General features: G+C 46.6%; 1 protein-coding gene across 1 annotated transcript in view; it reads left to right on the top strand.

Moving 5' to 3' along the window:
* RUNX3 (RUNX family transcription factor 3) overlaps nucleotides 1-19,357 on the top strand; it is a 57,585-nt gene that overhangs the window by 19,827 nt on the left and 18,401 nt on the right. The window contains exon 4 of the mRNA XM_074934287.1: nucleotides 18,847-19,011. Coding sequence (XP_074790388.1) covers nucleotides 18,847-19,011 — 165 coding nt within the window. The remainder of the gene's footprint in view (nucleotides 1-18,846; nucleotides 19,012-19,357) is intronic.

Genomic DNA, 19,357 nt, shown 5'->3' with positions numbered 1-19,357 from the left:
GTCCCCACAGTTCCAGGTCAGGTCCTGGGCAGGCTGTGTCCCCAGATGTTACAGACTGTTCTCATTTCTTTTTTAAACAAAGAAGGGTTATATGTTTTTTCACTCTAACCTGAGAGAGTTTTTAAAAAATAATCCCTCCCCCCCCCACCCCTTTCCCAATCTATTAGCCCTTCTCACAAACGTTCCACCACATCGACAGGAAATGCTGAACGGAGACAAGGGCCATTGTTTTATCCAGACCTTTCATCTCAATTCTGTTTTCTGAATCTGAGCTCAGCACTGATTCATTCCTGCTTGGTGTCTCTCCCGAGAGCACCTGATCCACAGCCCCTTGATGCTCTCTCCGTCGATTTCAGTGGGCTTCGGCTCCGTCAGTTTCACACCATGTGGTTTTACGTTTGCTTTTGGTTACACCGGGAGAGCAAATGCCCTCCACCATGTCACATGGCACCTGCTTGCCAAGCTCTGGTCGTGTTGCTAGTAAAGCCAGAGTTCGGCTTGGGGAGGTTATTAAAAGGCTCAGGCCTTGCAAAATAATTCTTTGACCAGCTTCATATTTTCATGCCTTAATGGCTTAAACACCATAACACATATGAAACGACTTGTTTAATAAATTGTAGGGTTGGTTGTTTCTTTGCCAGCTTTGGGCTTGTTTTTTTTTTTTTCTTTCTTTCAAGAAACGACAACAATTATCAAGTCTGGCCAAATTTCTGACTCCTCGGTAATTACTAGTAACAAAGAGCAGCTTTTTAGGGCTTCCTTTATTTGCACTGTGTAAAAAAAAAAAGAAAGAAATGTTCCAATTACCTCTCAGAAATATGACTGCATGGGGGTCAAACAATTAAATTAAATGGTGCATGAATGCACTCATTACATTTCCCCCCCCTTGGTAAACTGCACTTCGTTCAAGGTAAATTGCTAGCAGTTTTGAGAAACTAAGACCTGAGAGCCACACAATAGGTAGAGAAAATTTCTCTGTGGGGCTGCTTACAGAACTCACAGTGCTTTAAGGAAGCTGTTCATTATTAGAATAGTTCTGCACTGTTTTCCACCACAGTATCAAACCTCCTCACATTGAATGAATGAAGTCTTGCTATACCCCTGGGAGGTAGGTTATTTTCCCCCAATTTACAGGTGGGGAAACTGAGTCACGGAGCAGAAGTGGGACTTGGGCCTGAGTTAGCAGCCACTGCCTTAACTGTAAGGCCACTTCTCCACACATGATGCTGCAGCTCTGATTAAAGACAACTGTGTTTCTTCCTCTCTTGAACCCATGTTAGACTTAATGGGCTGGATCCTCGGGTGATGTAAATCACAGTAGCCCCATTGCAGTCAAAGCAGCTTCACTGACTTACACTGAGGTCTGGGTGACTATTGACTCACTGTGGCAGTCTTGCAAAAATAATTAAAACAAACCAGGCCAGTTATAAAATCTACCCACCCCTGGGTAGACTGGGATGATGACAATCTAACGATATTTTGCTTGCCCACCAGCCCAGGTGAAGAAGCAAGTAGTATTTTGGGAGGGGCGATCAAAGGATATTTTTATCACGTTGACATGCATTGCGGGCAGATTTGCATAAATCCACAGCACACTTCCTCCTAAAGGAAAACAGAGTAATTTCTATAGTGATTTTATTACAGTTGGAAGCAACTTCAGAACAGACACGGAACTCAATGCAGGGGACTGGACTACATGACCTCTCGAGGTCCCTTCCTGTCCTGCAATTCTATGATTCTATCTCTGTAGCATCTGGGCTCAATACAGGGTAAACTGGTGCAATTCATGGCCTGTGTTACAAAGGACGTCCGACTAGATGATCCAATGGCTCCTTCTGGCCATAAATTCTATGATATGAACAATCTCTATACATCTCTGGGATGGGGGGAAAGTAATGTGGCTTATGAATGAACAGCTGAAAGTAGCTGCTTGGAGAATAAGAGGATTGTAGCAAAGAATCTAGGCCTGGGGGTCTGGGCAAGGGTTACTGGTTTGGGAAGCAGGGCCGGATTAACTCTCTTGTGGGCCCGGGGCTATTAGATTTTGTGGATCCCCTGTATACAAGTCTTTTTCCTGGGAGGGAGTTTGGTGCAGGAGGGGTCTGGGGCAGGGGATTGGGGTGCAGGAAGGAGTGCGGGGTCTGGGAGGGAGTTTGGATGCAGGAGTGGGCCGGGAGGTGCTTACCACAGGTGGCTCATGGCTAGCAGCACAGCAGGGCTAAGGCAGGCTTAGCCCCACGCTGCTCCCGGAAGCGGCTGGCTCCTAGCACATCTCTGTGGCCCCTGGGAGGAGGGGGACAGCATGTCTCCGTGAGCTGCCCACACCCGCAAGCGCTGCCCCCGTAGCTCCCATTGGCCGGTTTCCGGCGAATGGGAGCTATGAGGATGGTGCTGGGGGCGGGGGCAGCGTGTGGAGCAACCTCCCCCCACCCGCCAGGGGCCGCAGAGATGTGACAGCAGCCAGCTGCTTCTGGGAGCGGCGTAGGGCCACAGCATGCACGCATCCTGTCTGAGCACCCCGCTGCACCACGGGACTTCTAGCAGCCCAGAGTTGGAGGTCGCTACCTGTGATTTATTTTTGTGGGGCCCTCCTTGAGCTGGGGCCCTAGGCTGCAGCCCCTAAAGCCCCTACCTTAATCCGTCCTTGTTGGGAAGAGCAAGAACTTCCCTGAAGCTTCACTTGTGTTTAAACTAAACCTTGTTCTGAGATGCTCTTGTTTGTTTGTTTTCCCCACTCCTGATTTCTGGCTTGGGCTAGGTAGTGAAATACTGTGGGATAGACTGTCATCACTGTAATATTTTTGCATGCAGCATATTATTCAATCACTAGATGTCTCTATATGCTGTATGGAGTTCTAGACAGGGTGTGGTTCCTGGTAAACAAGGGAGACAAAGCTGGAACTCAAGCCATGTGGAAGAAGCCTGCTTTGTGGCTTCTGTCTATTTTCTTTAATAATAGCCTCCTGTTTAGGGTAGACTGTGATCCCGTGTATTGTGTTATGCATGAGCTTGCCAGCCTCGCTTTTCCAGCCAAAGAGATCCTGGTCTGAAAGCTTATTCCGAACCAAGCTGGAGTCTGTGGAAAGGCCAGGAACTCACTCACAGTTTCCTGCAAATTGTCCCCCCATCACACCCCACACAGGAGTGGGGAGGGAATGGTACCTACAAAACCTGTGGATGTCCTGAGATCCATGGGGGGAATCCAGTGGTGTCCTAGGGCCTTTGCTTTACTCTATGGACCTATCACCTCCCCTGTCCACAGAAGCATGGTTCCTCCAGCTGCCCCAGCTACTGCTCCATCACCCCTCTCTGGGAGCAGGGGTTGTTATCAATGTGCTGAGTGGGATTTTGTGAAAGATGATGCTGATAAGAGCTGCTTGGCTTTTCTACAAGGAAATATCTGCTTGTTTGAAGATATTGTTTGAAGGGGCCATAGAGAACAGTCCTTGCCCAGCCCAGCTGTGGATACCCTTGATCTGTGCAGCCCCAAATCCATGGACTTGGGGTGGATCCGGAGGAGGGAGAGAGGATGCTGTAGTGCCAGTTGCTTCCCCAGTTGCTTTCCGCCCGGTTTAACGCCTCCCTGTTGGTGTCAGTGGTGGGGCGAAGATGGGTCTTTCTGCTGAACACACCCAACTGTTTGTGTTATGCCCATAATCCATGTACAGCGTAGAACCATAGCGTGATAACCAGGAGCGTTTGCTGCCACTTTCACCCGAGGAAATTTTATGCCACGTTGGTACCGTACCAGAAGACGGGATAATTAATACAGGAGGGGGCTGCTTCTCAGAAGCCTGATTTCAGACTCAGGATACAGGATGTATTGTGCCAGGGCAGTACATTTCAAGATCTTTATCTTGGCAAAAAATAGTTTCTCAGGGGGATGAATTAAACTTGAACTTGAGATGTTTATGTATAATGTAGAGCAGGCCAGTTGCTGAAATGCTCCCCCGGGGTTGCAGTTTGGGGTATTATTAGGGGTTTTCTTTTTCTTCGTACCCTGAGCCAGAGAAAAACATTCCCCAGTTTGGACGGGAATTGTGAAAAACGGGAAATGGGGGGGAGGGGGGAATCAAACAAACAAAATGAAATTGAACAAAATGACTGAACTCTTCATTTCGCAGGCGGCTCTTTGTGGATAGAAAATTGCTACAATTGGTTCTAATTTAAAGTATGTAAAGTATTTAAAAATATGCTGATTTATCATTTGTTGGGACCCATCCTCTTCTCAGGGGAGGATGAAAAGGAAGCCTTGAATAACAGATGCTAGCTTCCCTGTTAATTCTTAGCTCTGGGAGGTTCTCAGCTACGCTGGTGAAGGATGTTAGGAGAGAATGTTGTGATTCTCATTTCTTACCCAGGCAAAGCATCTGTTGAAGAGAGCTGGTTCTGAAGTAGTTTTCCCATCTTGCAAGATTTTTTGAGATTTGGAAATTTTTTCACCCTCTCTAATCAGAACAAAAAGCTCGAAAATTTTCACCAACTGACAAGCCAAAAAAAAAATAAATAAATAAAATTCATTTGGGTCAATCGCAATGTTTCATTTAGAATTCGATGTTTCATTTCTTATTTCAAACTTTTTCTTTTTTAACCTTTTCTTGATGCCACATTTACTAAAATTTCTAAGCAAAAAGTCCTTTCTCACTCCAGCCTTCCCCCCTCCCCCCAACTTTTGCTTTAGAAAGGACATTTTGACAATTATGAAACCTTTTCCCAGAAATGGTTGGAGCTGGGAGATTTGTCAGAACTGACCCTGTTTCACAAACAAGTTTTGGATTTGACGATTTGGCGTTTTTCAGCAAAAAAAAAAACCAACAACAGTTCTCCAGAAAAATTCCTGACCAGCTATACTACTGAAGTCCTGCTGTTACTCTTTGTCCGCCACTGAAATGCGGTCATCTCTGGGGTGTAACACAATATTATCATAGAATATCAGGGTTGGAAGGGACCTCAGGAGGTCATCTAGTCCAACCCCCTGCTCAAAGCAGGCCCAATCCCCAATTTTTGCCCCAGATCCCTAAATGGCCCTCTCAAGGATTGAACTCACAACCCTGGGTTTTAGCAGGTCAGTGCTCAAACCACTGAGCTATGGCTCAGCAGCTCATAGTAGCACTACACCATGGTGTGGGACAGAGGAATAATTTGTCAGAATGGCAGAGAGACTTTAGAGTAGTTGAATCTAAAAATGTAGATTGAAATTTGGCTAGAGGCTTTTTCACATGGTCAGCAGCTCAGTTTGACAGCTCTCCTGAATGACGGGACCCCAGCAGCATAGTGCCCCCTAGAGTCCTGCTGCGGCACTGATCTCACACTGACCCTAAGGTGCATAGATTTCTGTGTAGCAGCCTTGGTAGTCTGTATCCGCAAAAAGAACAGGAGGACTTGTGGCACCTTCGAGACTAACAAATTTATTAGAGCATAAGCTTTCCTGGGCTACGTCTGCATCTGCCAGATTGCACAGTAGCACTAGCCCTGCTGTGTTTAGAGCTCTCCATATCCATGCATATTGGGGACAGGATCATTGTTATGCACATTTTAAACAAAATCCATGGCAATCATTCTGTTGCCCATCTTTAACAGCTACTGACCTATGCCCCTTTCTCTGGGGATTCGCGTTGTAGCTTAGGCCACTGGTAATGGTTTTCTTTTCATTAATTTTTTAAGTCGTATTTTGCTTTATTTAATAACTAAAATCTGTCCAGAGTAAACAGCCTTTACAGTCTTTCTGTGTACCAGGGAGCATTCTTTATGAATGTAATGCATTACAGAGCACATTCTCTCCAACTGGGGGAAAAGTCGGGTGCTTTTTGTAACAGTAGTTCCCAATCACTGGTAAATGAACAGGGACTTCAGGCTTTTCTGTCTGAGTCTCTAGACTCCTCCGCTCCACCTTAACAAACATAATAACTAGGGCTGTCAAACGATTAAAAAAATGAATAGTGAGATTTTTTAAAGATCACAATTCATCGCAGTTTTAATTGCACTGTTAAATAATAGAATACCGTTTATTTAAATGTTTTGGGATTTGAATATTTTCTACATTTTCAAATAGATTGGTTTCCGTTACAAGACAGAATACAAAGTGTACCGTGCTCACTTTATATTATTATTTTTTATTTCAAATATTTGCCCTGTAAAAAAGATAAACAAAATAAATCGTATTTTTCAGTTCACCTCCTACAAGTACTGTAGTCCATTCTTCCATGTAGATGACGGGTTCTGCTTGATAACGATCCAAAGCAATGCGGACTGATGCACGTTCATTTTCATCGTCTGAGTCAGATGCCACCAGCACAAGGTTGATTTTCTTTTTTGGTGGTTCAGGTTCTGCAGTTTCTGCCTTGGAGTGTTGCTCTTTTAAAACTTCTTACATCATGTTCCACTCCTCGTCCCTCTCAGATTTGGGAAGGCACTTCAGATTCTTAAACCTTGGGTCGAGTGCTGTAGCTATCATTAGAAATCTCACATTGGTACCTGCTTTGAGTTCTGTCAAATCTGCAGTGAAAGTGTTCTAAAATTGAACAACATGTGCTGGGTCATCATCCGAGACTGCTATAACTTGAAGTATATGACAGAATGCGTGTAAAACCACAGAGGAGGAGACCTGCAATTCTCCCCCAAGCAGTTCAGTCACAAATTTAATTAACGCATTATTTTTTTAACAAGTGTCATCAGCATGGAAGCATGTCCTCTGGAATGGTGGCCGAAGAATGAAGGGGCATATGAATGTTTAGCATATCTGACATGTAAATACCTTGCAACACCAGCTACAAAAGTGCCATGCGAACACCTGTTCTCACTTTCAGGTGACATTGTAAATAAAAAGTGGGCAACATTATCTCCCGTAAATGTAAACAAAGTTGTATGTCTTAGCAATTGGTTGAACAAGAAGTAGGACTGAGTGGACTTGTACGCTCTAAAGTTTTACAATGTTTTGTTTTTGAGAGCAGTTAAGTAACAAAAAAATCTACATTTGTAAGTTGCACTTTCACTAAAGTGATTGCACTATGGTACTTGTATGAGGTGAATTGAAAAATACTATTTCTTTTGTTTAATCTTTTTTACAATGCAAATATTTGTAATCAAAAATAGTAATATCAAGTAAGCACTGTACACTTTGTATTCTGTGTTGCAACTGAAATCAATATAATTGAAAACGTAGAAAAACATCCACAAATATTTATAATAAATTCCAATTGATATTCTATTATTGTTTAACAGTGAGATTAAAACTGCGATTAATCGCAATTAATTTTTTTAATCAAATTAATTTATTTTGAGTTAATTGCTTGAGTTAACAGCAATTAATTGACAGCCCTAATAATAACACCCCTTTCTTATAAAAGCGCCAAAATTTCCATGAAAAATGTTCAAGAAAAATGGATTTTTTGCAGTGGATGTTTTTCATGGGAACTTCTCTTATCAGGTTCCCAACTAACTCTAGTCAGAAGGCATGAAGTTCATGGACAGGGTTAGAATGCATAAAGAAAGGGGGAAGTTCTTTCTTGAAAAGTGACTGCATTTGACAGCCAAATCGGCTGCCTCAAAATGTCTTTACTAAGCAGTCCTGCTTCTTCTGGATGGAGGCCTGGAAGTTCCTTCCTCACGTCCCTGTCCTGTTTGCTCTTTTAATGAAGACAAATGACGGGCAAAGAGAATGCTTGGACTGAGCTTTGCTGCCTTCTCCTCATGGTGTTTGCATCAGATGCTGTGCGGTTGATGGGCTGCGTAGGAAACTTAAATAAAGAAGCCCACAAAGGCCAAATCTGCTATCATGACACTGCCTAGCCACTAAATCTGCACTGCTTTAGGCCCTGATCCAGCAGAGTACTTAAGCATGTGCTTAAATTTAAGCATGTGTATAGTCCTATTTACTCCATTTGCTTAAATGAGTCATGCTGAAGTGTTTTGTTGAATAGGGGGTCTTACTGAGTAGCCGCTGTTACCATCTTGGGCATATCAACCTAAATGGGCCCTTTCTTCAACAGAGATATGCTGATTTACACCTGCTGAGGATCTGCAATTTGCGTTGTTGTGGACCTCAGTTATGGAATAAAGGTAGCGGCCTGGTTCTCCTCTTGAAAACAATGGTGTAAATCAGGAGTAACCGAAGTCAGAGGAGACTCTAGCTTAGGTTTCGGGAGCTTCCAGGTTAGCACAAAAGTTCTTGCAAATCAGTACTTGCTGGAAAGCACCATTCCTGCATTTGTAGTCCCATTGCTCCTGTGTTTCGATCCCAGCGGGTGGGACTCAACCTTCGTGCATGGCTGGCCTGGACAATGCATTGTATTCCTACAGAGGTAATTTTGGACTGTTGTTGATACATGTAACTTGAGAAGTTCTGTTAGCTGCTATGGGCCTTTAATTTCTTATGTTTCTGAGTCCAGGCTCCATGCATATATATTCATTTAACCCATTATGGGCCTGACTCTGCAAGGTGCTGAGTTCCCTCCAGTTTTAAGGAAAGTTGAGGGCAATATCCTCAAGAAATGAGCCCTAAGTAACGAAATGCGAAGAGAAGTAGAGGGTCATGCATGGAGTTTAAGGCCAGAAGGGACCCCTTGATCATTCAGACTGATCTCCTGTATGTCACAGGCCACCAACACTACCCAGCACCTGCACACTACACCCAGCAACCAAAATTACAGCCACAGGAGACTAAATTATTATGTGCCACAAGCTAAGCACATGAGAGAGAGAAAGCTGGGTGTGACCTCAGAGCACTTGCTCAGTGGGTTCCAGATCCCAGCTTCAGCTGTGGCCAGGAGAAACTGGGGGAGAAAATACCCCTTCCTGACCCCTGCAGGTGACCAGCTGTAGCCCCAGGGGTGAAAGTAACTTAAAGGATTTACCAGTACACCGGAGTCCTGAGTAGGGGCGTGGCCTCAACAGGAAGAGGCGGGGCCTTTAAATAAAAATTTAAAGGCCCCGGGGCTCCGGCTGCAGCTGGGAGCCCTGTGGCCTTTAAATCACCCCCAGAGCTACCAGCTGCAGAGGCGGCTGGGAGCCCCAGGGGTCAGGGCAATTTAAAGGGCCCGGGGCTCCGGGCAGTGGAGCTCCAGGCCCTTTAAATCGGCAGGGCTTCGGCGGTGATTTAAAGGGCTGGGGCTCCCCGCAGCGGCAGGAGCCCCTGGCCCTTTAAATCACTGCCCGAGCCTGGCTGCCGGAGCCCCGGGGTAGCGGCAGCAGGGCTCCAGCGGTGATTTAAAGGCCCGGGGCTCCCGCCGCTGCAGGGAGCCCTGAGCCCTTTAAATTGCCAGCCTGGGGAAGCCGGTCCAGTCCGGCACGGCGTACTGGCTCTTGCCGGTACACCGGACCGGACCAGACCGGCTTACTTCCACCTCTGTGTAGCCCTGAAGCATGAGATTTTAGAAATGTCAGACATACACCAGAAGAGACTGTCAGAGCTGCTCTTCACCATAAGCAAGACTGCCGTACAGCCCCTCTCAGAAATTTGTCCAGCTCTCTCTTAAAACTAATTACGTTATTTTCCCCCAAAGCTCCTATTGGGAGTCTGTTCTTGCACCTCATTCCTCTGATGGTGAGAAACCTTCTTCTAATTTCCAGCCTAAAGGTGTTCATGCCCAGTTTACACCCATTTGTGCACGTGCCAACATTATCTTTTAACATAACATTTCACCCAGCCTGGTGCTTACCCCCTGATATATTTATAGAAAGCAATGAGATTCCCCTCTCAGCCTTTGTTTTGGCTAAACGAGCCAAGCTCTTTTAATCTCTTTTCATAAGACAAGCCCTCCAGTCCCCAGTCATCCTAGGAGCTTGTCTCTGGACCTGTTCCACTTGGAATGCCTCTTTCTTGAACATGGGTGACCAGAATGGTACACAGTATTCCAGATGAGGTCTTACCAGTGCCTTGTACAATGGCATTAATATGTCCTCTCTTCTCTTCGCTCATACATCCGAGGATCCCATTTGCCTTTTTTGGAGGTGCATTGCATTGAGAGAAGTGCAGTCTAGTGTTTAGGGCCCTTGATTAAGTGTTAGGACTCTTGGGTTCTGTTCCCAGCTCTACCACTGACTGGTTATGTGACCATGGGCCTCAGCTTCTCCACCTGCTAAATGGGCATAATCATATTTGCTTACCTCAGTTAAGTTAGTTTTTTGTAGTGTGCTTTGAGATCTTTGTGTGACAGGAGCTCTACAGGTACAAAGGTTTATTATTTCTATGCTCAGTGCTACAGGGCCTCTTCTGAACGTGTATTGTACTGGTCCAGGGTGTAATCTCAGTTTTAACAGAAATATTGAAAGACCATGTTACGGGCTCCAGTGATTTCACCCCTCTAGGTATTTCATTTGCTGCATGGAGTCCATGTAGTAAATCCCAGCTTCCCTTTTAGAATCACTAGCATATAGCTAAAATGATTTCACTTAAAATTACCATCCTAAGCAACACACTACAACAGAACGAGAGAGAAGAAACAATGTCAATTGTGCAGTACAAAACCATCTTTCTATGGAATCCATCTGATTGCAACACTTCCCGCTTGAAAGCCTTTTGGAAACCCACAGCCAAGATCCTCAGCTGGCGTGATTTGGCATAGCTGACCTACTCCATCAGACAACCTGTCCTAATATTCTGTTAAGGAGGGATTTAAAGGAACACAAGGTGGTGACTTGACACATTTAGGCTAAGTCTGCACTCACACTTTTGTTGGTAAAATTTTTGTCGGTCGGGGGTGTGAAAAAAACCTACCCCGACCGACAAAACTTTCACCCACAAAAGCACCAGTGTGGACAGCGCTGGGTCAGCGGGAGACGCTCTCCTGCTGACATAGCTACCGCTGCTCGTTAGGGATGGTTTAATTCATAGACTATCAGGGTTGGAAGGGACCTCAGGAGGTCATCTAGTCCAACCCCCTACTCAAAGCAGGACCAATCCCCAATTTTTGCCCTAGATCCCTAAATGGCCCCCTCAAGGATTGAACTCACAACCCTGGGTTTAGCAGGCCAATGCTCAAACCACTGAGCTATCCCTCCCCCATTATCCCTCCCCCAATTATGTCAGCAGGAGAGCTCTGTGCCGCTGTAAGGTCCATAGCGTAGACATAGCCTTTGATGAGAAGATTTCCCATGCAGAGGTACTTGAGGGAGAAGCCTACAAGCAAGACTGGTGTCACTGATGAGCGAAGAGTGGGGTCGATGGTTCAATAAGACCAGGTCTGAATTTGACCCAATGTCTCTGTGCTTTGGTTTACCCATCAGGGTATTTACTTACCTACGTCTCAGAGGGTGTTGTGAGAATGTAATGAATGTGCATGAAGCACTGGGATGCCCCCAAAATGAAGGCTGGTGTAGAATTGAAGGGAATTATTCAGGCCTATTTGGGAACGCGTGTCCTAAATTACTAATAAGGTTGTCCCGCCTTACGTTTGGCAGGATTAGCAAATCTGAGAGGATAATGTGAGAGCTGCAGAAAAAAAAAAGGTGGATGCTAAAAGAAAGGTTTCGTTTCGGGGAATACAACAGCTCAAGTGCCTGCGCTATCAAACAAAACCACAAGAGCATCACAGATCTCAGGGCTGCACCACGTCCCTTGCGCTTCCAAGAGTGTAGCAGTTTGACCAATAACTTCAAATGATGAGGCAGAGAAAGGAAGAGAATTTGACTCAGAGTGCGATTAAGTTGTTCCCAGGGCCCTGCTTTTCCACTTCAGGATACCAGAGGCCCCCTTTGAAATCAACTGGAGAGAAATTGTATTCGGTAGAGGAAGGTGCTTCAAAATGATTTTGTGTTATTTTGTGTTCCTCTTTCCCATGAATCAATACCACGCAGAGAGGGGTGCAGATAAGGTGTCAAATCCCTGGGACTCCCCACCTGCCTCTCTTCTTCGTCCCATAAAGACCAGGATCAAGGAATCGCGTGGGTTAGGAAGCAGAGATGCTGCAGACGCCGCCTGCAGATTCCGATGGCACAGCAGGGGTATGGCCAGCGGGTCTGTGAACTGCACAGATCCGCCTGATCCCAGCCTCCTACATGGGAGTGCACCTCGAAGGCAGCCTCTGGGCTGCTGGAGCTACTGGGCAGGGGTTCTGTGCTCTGCCCAGACCGAAGGTGGAGGTTCCCATTCGTCACACCACCGACATAGTTCCCCTGGCAAAGTGCTTTTATTCTGACTTGCGTCATCAGTCGATGGGACTGAGACTCTTAAGTGCCTAAATCCCTTCTGAACACGGAATGTCACTTAGGCCCTTTTGAAAATAGCAGCCTAGGTGGACACACAGGCACCTGCAGCAGGGACCTGTTTTTTCAGGGTATTAAATAGGTTTTTGGATCTGAGGAGATAGACTAAAACACTGCCAGCGCAAAACCAGCCAGAAGAGTCTGCTCCATAAACAGCCACATCAGTCAGCCCGGTGGGGGCGGGGAAGGCTGGAAGGAGCAGAGAAAGAGTTAAAGGGCTTCCCAACCACGAAAGGAGAGTAAGGGGGCGACGGACCAGTCGGCTGGTTTTAAATTCAGCTAATCAGCACCAGGCCGTGTATAATGAACATCTCTCCCACTGTTCTGAGTTCAGACAGTAAAGACCTACTGTAAATGCAACATATCTCTCTCTGCTCCCTGCCAGCTGGACTGGAGCCAATCTATTTCCTTCAAAAAGGGATATTTATTTTCATCCCTTTATAGGCAGCCATTCATCACAGACCACCACAGGCTAAAAAATCTTTATAAATTATCATCAACCTCTCCCTCCCGCCCTTCAATATTATTTTCCTTTGGTTGTTAAAGTCAGTGTAAATCTTCCGACAGAACAGACGGGCTGAAGGGTGTTGCGACACTTTGCTCTTTCTTTCAAGGCTGGGAAAGGACAGTAGCGGCAGTGTCTTGAGAAGCCAGGAGGAAGCCAAAGCAAAGACTCGGCGTGACTGATTCGCTTTCCAAATGGCGTAAGCAGGCCAACTTCAAACATGTGCATAATCAGTTATCTGTGGTGGACTTTGTTAGGCCGGCGAAAAGACGGGTCCTTCCCTTCCCCCTCCCTTTAACGTCTGGGCTTCACTTTATAAAGCCAGCCCAAACAGCTTGCCATTCGCCATCCTGCACAGGTAGGCTGACAGGCAGAGCCCTAGCTGCAGATGTGTGGACGGCGTATGTGTGCTCCTTCCAACAGCAGACGCTATGGTCACGGCTGAGTTCCAATTTCCGTTCTTTCCCTCCCGCATCTCTTTCGGTTGCTCATACCTCTCTCAGCCCAAGCCCTCGTAGCGTGGCATCTCCCACGCTTCGTCTCAGCCCGCAGGTAAAAATCAGCAGTGCCATTTTTAATTGATGGGAGCGCGCAAATAAACTCCCTTTCGCCATCTGTACTGATTGAGACGGTGGAGATCACATAACTCAGGCCCTACGGAGGCTAGTCATTTCAAATCCAGCTTGTGTCTACACAGGACACACTGGGGACCTGATTGTACAGCCAGTGCTCAGCTCGAGGTGAAGTTCACACCCTGCAGAGGCCCAGCGCAACATCTGTGACCCACTGAAGGGCCTATATCGAGGTGTTAAGTGGGACATAAGCCTTGCTGTGGCTCTCTGCACAGGAATGAATTTCATCCAGCGGTGACCACTTACCACGTGTAATAACGCCATTGAAATCAACAGAATGTCTCATAGAACAAGGAACTAACCAGGGGGGGTAAGAGAGGCAGAATCTGGTCCTTACTTTGCCATTTTCATGTCTAACCATTAGAATTTGCTGTTGGTATTTTAACAATGCCTTTGTTTAAGGGCATCTCAGATGAGAACACCTCTGATGGGGTTTCCTTCAGCGCAGTCTCCATTTAAGGATGGGTGAATTAAGAACTTATCCACTGATGATGCCCCAGTTAAAGCCACTTCAGCTGAGGACAAACTAGTTAAGGGGGCATTGCAAGTTAGCAGGATTTTTTTCTTACCTCCCCCTTCTTCTTAGAGGAAACCAGGCAAACGAAATGCAAAAGTCACGCGTGCCCCTCCCTTTCCTGAAAAAGCCAAACACCTTTAAAAGTTTACACTGACCAACTTCAGCGGTGACGAGTCTTGGCTTAGAAAAACTACCTCCCCCGACCACCATCGCTGTGCCAGGGCCAATGCTGATGGGGAGGTCGCACTAAATGACTGTGACATCTGAATTCCAAAGTCACTGAGAGAAAAGAAAAGTTCCCTGCCCTTCACAGTGATAGCTGCACCTACTGTTCGACTGGGGTGTGGGCCAAAACCCCTGAGCTGAGCACTCAAGCTTGGGGATGCATAGCTGTATTTTGCAAATGGCTCCTATCTTCCTAATGGGCCAGACCAAACACTGCAGAGCTGAACTCTGGAAGCGTTCAAACCCCGGATGGAGATTTTGGACCTGGGGGTCTATTTCTACCTTTGGTCTAACACAGAGTCAAGTCCTAGCTAGGCTCTGCAGTCACGCAGACACGTTCAAAACGATGGTGATTTGGCTCCTTAGCAATCTAGGGAAATGAGATGCTTGTGTAGAACCCTGGGGAGACCCCCCACAGGCACATGAAAAGTTCCAATCAGGGAGTTTCTGAAGCCTTGTCAGTTTCCAAAGTTCTAACAGAAAGAGAAGGGCCTATTTTGCCTTTGAAATGTTTTAAGGCAGAAAGCCTGTCTTTAAAGCATAGCTTTGAGGGCTACAGTTTCATTGGCTTGTGTACAGTATTTCACTGTCGCCATTCCAAGGAAACACCCAGAACTTCCAACGTGCTTTTTATTATTGATCAGAGTGTCAGATTCACATCGATTCTTTCATATGGAAAATAGTCAATGGAGTTGTTTTTGTTTGATGTAGTGATACCGATCTTGGTACATCAGTGATATAAGGTGACCTGTCATGGTTAATATCATGCTGGATGTCAAAGTTACCTGACTGGGAAACTGTATCTGTCTTTAAAAACTTCTTCCTTGTTGACAAGAGGCAGATCAAGTCAGTAGCTGTCTGTGTTTTGTTACATCAGGACTTAACATTTCCATAAAGACATGAGTCACCATTTACTTGTATTTGTTTCAGAATGTGACTGCTAAGCTGGAGGAGAGACCGCTGGGTGACATCTGAGAGCAAAATACTATAACCTTGCGGGCTATCTGGTGGCAAAAATACACCCCAGCAGTGCAGTGATGGGTTCCGTATGCAAAAGACTCAACACCTCTTGGGATTGGGTTCTTGGGACTTGAGCCAAGACTCTTTGAAGTCAATGGAAAGACTCTCACTGACTTCAATGGGCTTCAGATGAAGCCCAGAGTTTGCAGAGCTTGGAAACTATCTTCCTTTTCTTTAGGGTGCAGCAGTCATGTTAATTTGTCCGTGTGGGTTTCCTCTGTGTGTTGAGTGTGGTTTGATGGCGAAGGGCTTTAATACAATGAGCCGCTGCAGAAATCAAAAGCTGGGGACGTTCTCATGAAAGAAGCACATTAATAGTGACTCCGCTCTTGCATGACATAGTCTGACGTTCCCAGCTCTAGAGAAAAGCGACAGGAAGTCTCAGCAGCACAGGGTGTGCAAAAATCTGTTTGTTATTTGTGGAGGCTGGGTTTTTTTTTTAACTTATGTGCTTCTTTCTTCAATTTGTTTTGCACAGTTGGGCCCTGCCTATAGGAATGGCGCTAAGCCACCTTTGAAACCCTAGCTAGAGGGTCAACAGGCCAAACAACAGTATAACAGAGTTGGTTTCCATTCTGCTAAGTCACCGTGCTTTACCATTGTCAGTTTCATAGGGTAGATGGCCCCTTGGCTTCAATTTTTCAAAAGTGACTCCTGATTTTAGGCACCTCCATCTGGGGGGGCTCAAGACACCTTAAAGAGGCCAGATTTGCAGAGTGCAGGTGCTCTGCACTGTCTGGAAACCAGCCCTTTTTAAGATGTTTAAGTGAGGAACCCAGAATCACTAGCCACTTCTAAAATACCAAAACAGGAGACTTCACTGCATGCGCCACTCCCCCTGGCAAGAGGACGAGAGACCAAACGTGACAGATGTCAGTCTTGTTGCTTAATGCACAACTGGAAGCTGATGCCCACAGTATTTTGGTGGTGAGCATAGTATAAGGACCTGTACAGACTAGAATAGAGCTTTTCTCACTTCCACATAGCTTGGAATCCATTTTTAACCATTTTTGCTTTCTGGTTCCCATTACTAGCCTGGTGTTGCTATGTTTGGGTCTGCAACACATCAGGAGAATGAGGGGGCAGAGAAAGAGAAGTGGGAAAGAGACATTGATTTAAAAAATGGAAATATTTTTATTCCTCTTGTTGTTATTTTGTTCCTATCCCTGATATGGATAAAACACCCAGATGCCCCTTTTATGACAAATCTAAGGAGGGACCTTCTGCCTTTCGATAGATTGGTGCCGTTCCCACTGATTTCAGAGGAAGTATCAGCAAATTTATTCATTGGCTGAATTTGGAGCTTTAAACTAGTCGACAGTGTCCCTTGGAATGCAAGGTTTGAGTTCAATAACTATGATGAGCAATAAGAGAGGTAGGACTATAAATTTACAATGAGCTTTACAAAGTGAGGTTCCGATCTCGCACTCAGACCCCAACAGGATCCTTCCCTCACCTACATGCTTGTGGAGATCCATGCACAGGGCGACTGCAGAATGCAGGCGTGAGTGAGATGAGACGAACCAATGCAAGATAGTGAGACAGTGGTCAGAAGATCTGTAAAGCGGAAGTGTGGGAACTACTTTCATTCTACTTGGCTGTAAATTGTAACTTGAGATACTATAACCGTATGTGTGGGGGGAGGGAGGAGCAATATGGAGCAGTTAATGTGGGGCCTTTAAGAGCTGAATGTGTCCCTTTTTAAAAGCCAGCTGAAGTTGCATTTCAATCCCTGTACATTATGTTATTTGGTTGCATCAGATAACATGCAGCTGTGATCTGCAGTGAGTCAAAAATCCTCCGCTTCTAACTCCTCGTGTTGCCTTCCCCTTTGTTGCCCCTCCTTTGAAACTGGGATAACGTGTTACCCATCTTTGCTTTGAGGTCCTTGGATGACACGTGCTGCAGATGTGCAAAGTGTTGGTCCATCAGGCGGACTTGTATACTTCAGCCCGAGAGCATGTGAAGCGTGCAGATGTAAATCTGAAACAACTCTGCTGGTTTCCCTGGAGTCACTCCAGGTGTGTGCTGGTGTAACTGAGATTAGAATCTGGCCCAGAGAGAGAGAGGACGTTTCATGTTGACTGAGACAGTCAAATGTGAAAATGGTGTGGCAAGTGCATTCCATGCTCCCTTTGCTTCAGGCTGACTGGCATCAATTGAATGATTATCCCCCTGCACTAGCAGCGTCTGTCTGAGGATCTCAAAGTACTTTACAAGCATTCCTTGCTTGGTGCAGTACCTCAGTGAAGCAGCTGAACATTCTCCCCATTTTACAGATGAGAAAACTGAGGCCGAGAGCGGCACAGTGGATGTCCTAGATCGTGCACACAGTGACTGTGTCAAAGCCAGTTCTCCAGACTCCCACTGCTGTGGCTTAGCCATCCCATCTTTCCTTCCTAGTTCTCTGTGAACAGTTTGACTCCTGGGGACTGCAGTGAAATACTCTGTCGTTTGTGCAATGAGCGAGGAAAATGAAGATATTTTTAATTCAGCTTGTCCTTTACTTATTTCCCAGGCGTGTAGTGGCTGTGCCAAGAAATGGCATTTACAATCATTTGCATCTGTTTCCATTTCTTTTCCCTAATGAATTAAGAGCCGTTGTAGGGCCTGGTGACTAGGGCAACATGGAGGGCATCAGGACTCAGGAGACCTGGCTTCCTGTTCTCACCCTGGCAGTCGGGGAGCTGGGTTTTGCAACCAGGAAGGTGGGGGTGGGGGCTGGTTAAGACACGAGGGGAAATGGGTAGCAGGATCCTGGAGGGTTAGAAGCAGAGGGGGTGAAGGTAGGGCTTGGGGGCTGTAGCGGGGTGGTCACCCGCTTCTGCCCTGAAGGACTTGAAATCAGCCCTGGGAGAGGGCTGAGGCTGCAAGAGGGCTGCTGCTAGGGAAAGCAGCTAGCCTCGGCTGATTGGGGAAACAGCCACAGCTGAGGCCACTCCCCAATCAGGGCCCAGCTGGCCTTTATAAGAGGACATAGTCTTTCTCTAGATGTTGAGAGGGAGGGGCCATCTGGGCCAGGGCCAGGGCCAGGGCCAGGGCCTCGGCCTCGGCCTCGGCCTCGGCCTCCCCTCCTGCAGCATGGTCCATGCCGAGGCCTCTGCGCGTGTGTTAATGCATGCAGGGTGCACACTGTCTGCATTCTGCTGACACCTGTTAGCAGTTTGTTAACATGCCTTGATCTGGTCCCGTTTCAAAAAGGACTAGATCAAAGCACACTAAGGACCTGTGAATGAGGGTCTCAGTGCCCACGGATAGCTATTCTGCACCGCGACAGGCTAGTACGGGACAGCTCATGCTCCAACTTGCCTCGGATCTGCTACCCTAGGCAACTGCCTAACTTGCCTATGCCTAGAGTGGCCTCTGTGTATAATATGCTGGAAAAGGCACCACCCATACCACTAAAGGGGGCAGTCACCCCTTCCCCAGTCCCGATTAGCTCCGCCACTGACTGCTGGGTGACCTTGGGCAAGTCACTTCCTCTCCTCTGCCCATGCCTCAGTTTCCCCTCTCACTCTTGCTGTTTAGATTGTAAACTCTTTGGGACAGGGACTGTCTCTTACTATGTGTCCGTACAGTGCCTAGCACAACAGGACCTGATCTCAGTCGGGGGCCTCTACATGCTACCGCAATACAAGTAATACGACCAGACTGTAAACTGTTGTACCAGTCTCACTTTTTATTGACAAGGGCTCTCTAGCCAATGGGTAATTGATTAAATCTCGGATTTTCTCACAATGTTTCAGGGCACAGACAAAAGCTAGAAGACCAAGCCAAGCCCTACACAGACCGTTATAGCGAACTGGAACGTCTGCGCCAGTCTATGAGAGTTACCCCAACAACTCCCAACCCCCGAGGATCCCTGACTGCCCCAGGCCACTTTGGGTCACAGACTCAGACTCCAATACAAGGTAACCGGGTTGGGTTCATTAGCACTCACCTGCCTTGATACTTGAGTCCCTTAGGCTGACTTGGATAATGTGTCCCAGATTCTGCCAGGAATCTTCCTTGTGCAGTTCATGAGAGGTGGAATTTCTCTCGCTCTTCCCAACCTTGAGTGTGCCAGATGATGTATTAACCCTGCCCTCCATGTGGGAGGGGCCTAAGGTCCCCATGTGGGAGGGGTTAAACTGCTGTTGGGGAGATGGCAGGATTGAGAGTTCAGAAAGGAGCCAGCAGGAGTCGAAAGAGGTTGAAACAGGAGGAGATCTCTCTCTCACTGCACCAGCCAAGTCAGAGGGGGCGCCTTCAGATGGG

Source organism: Natator depressus, chromosome 19, assembly GCF_965152275.1.
Source record: "Natator depressus isolate rNatDep1 chromosome 19, rNatDep2.hap1, whole genome shotgun sequence".
NCBI classification, from domain to species: Eukaryota; Metazoa; Chordata; order Testudines; family Cheloniidae; genus Natator; species Natator depressus.
Note: the sequence above shows the minus strand (reverse complement) of the source record. Positions and strands in the feature narration are given on the sequence as shown.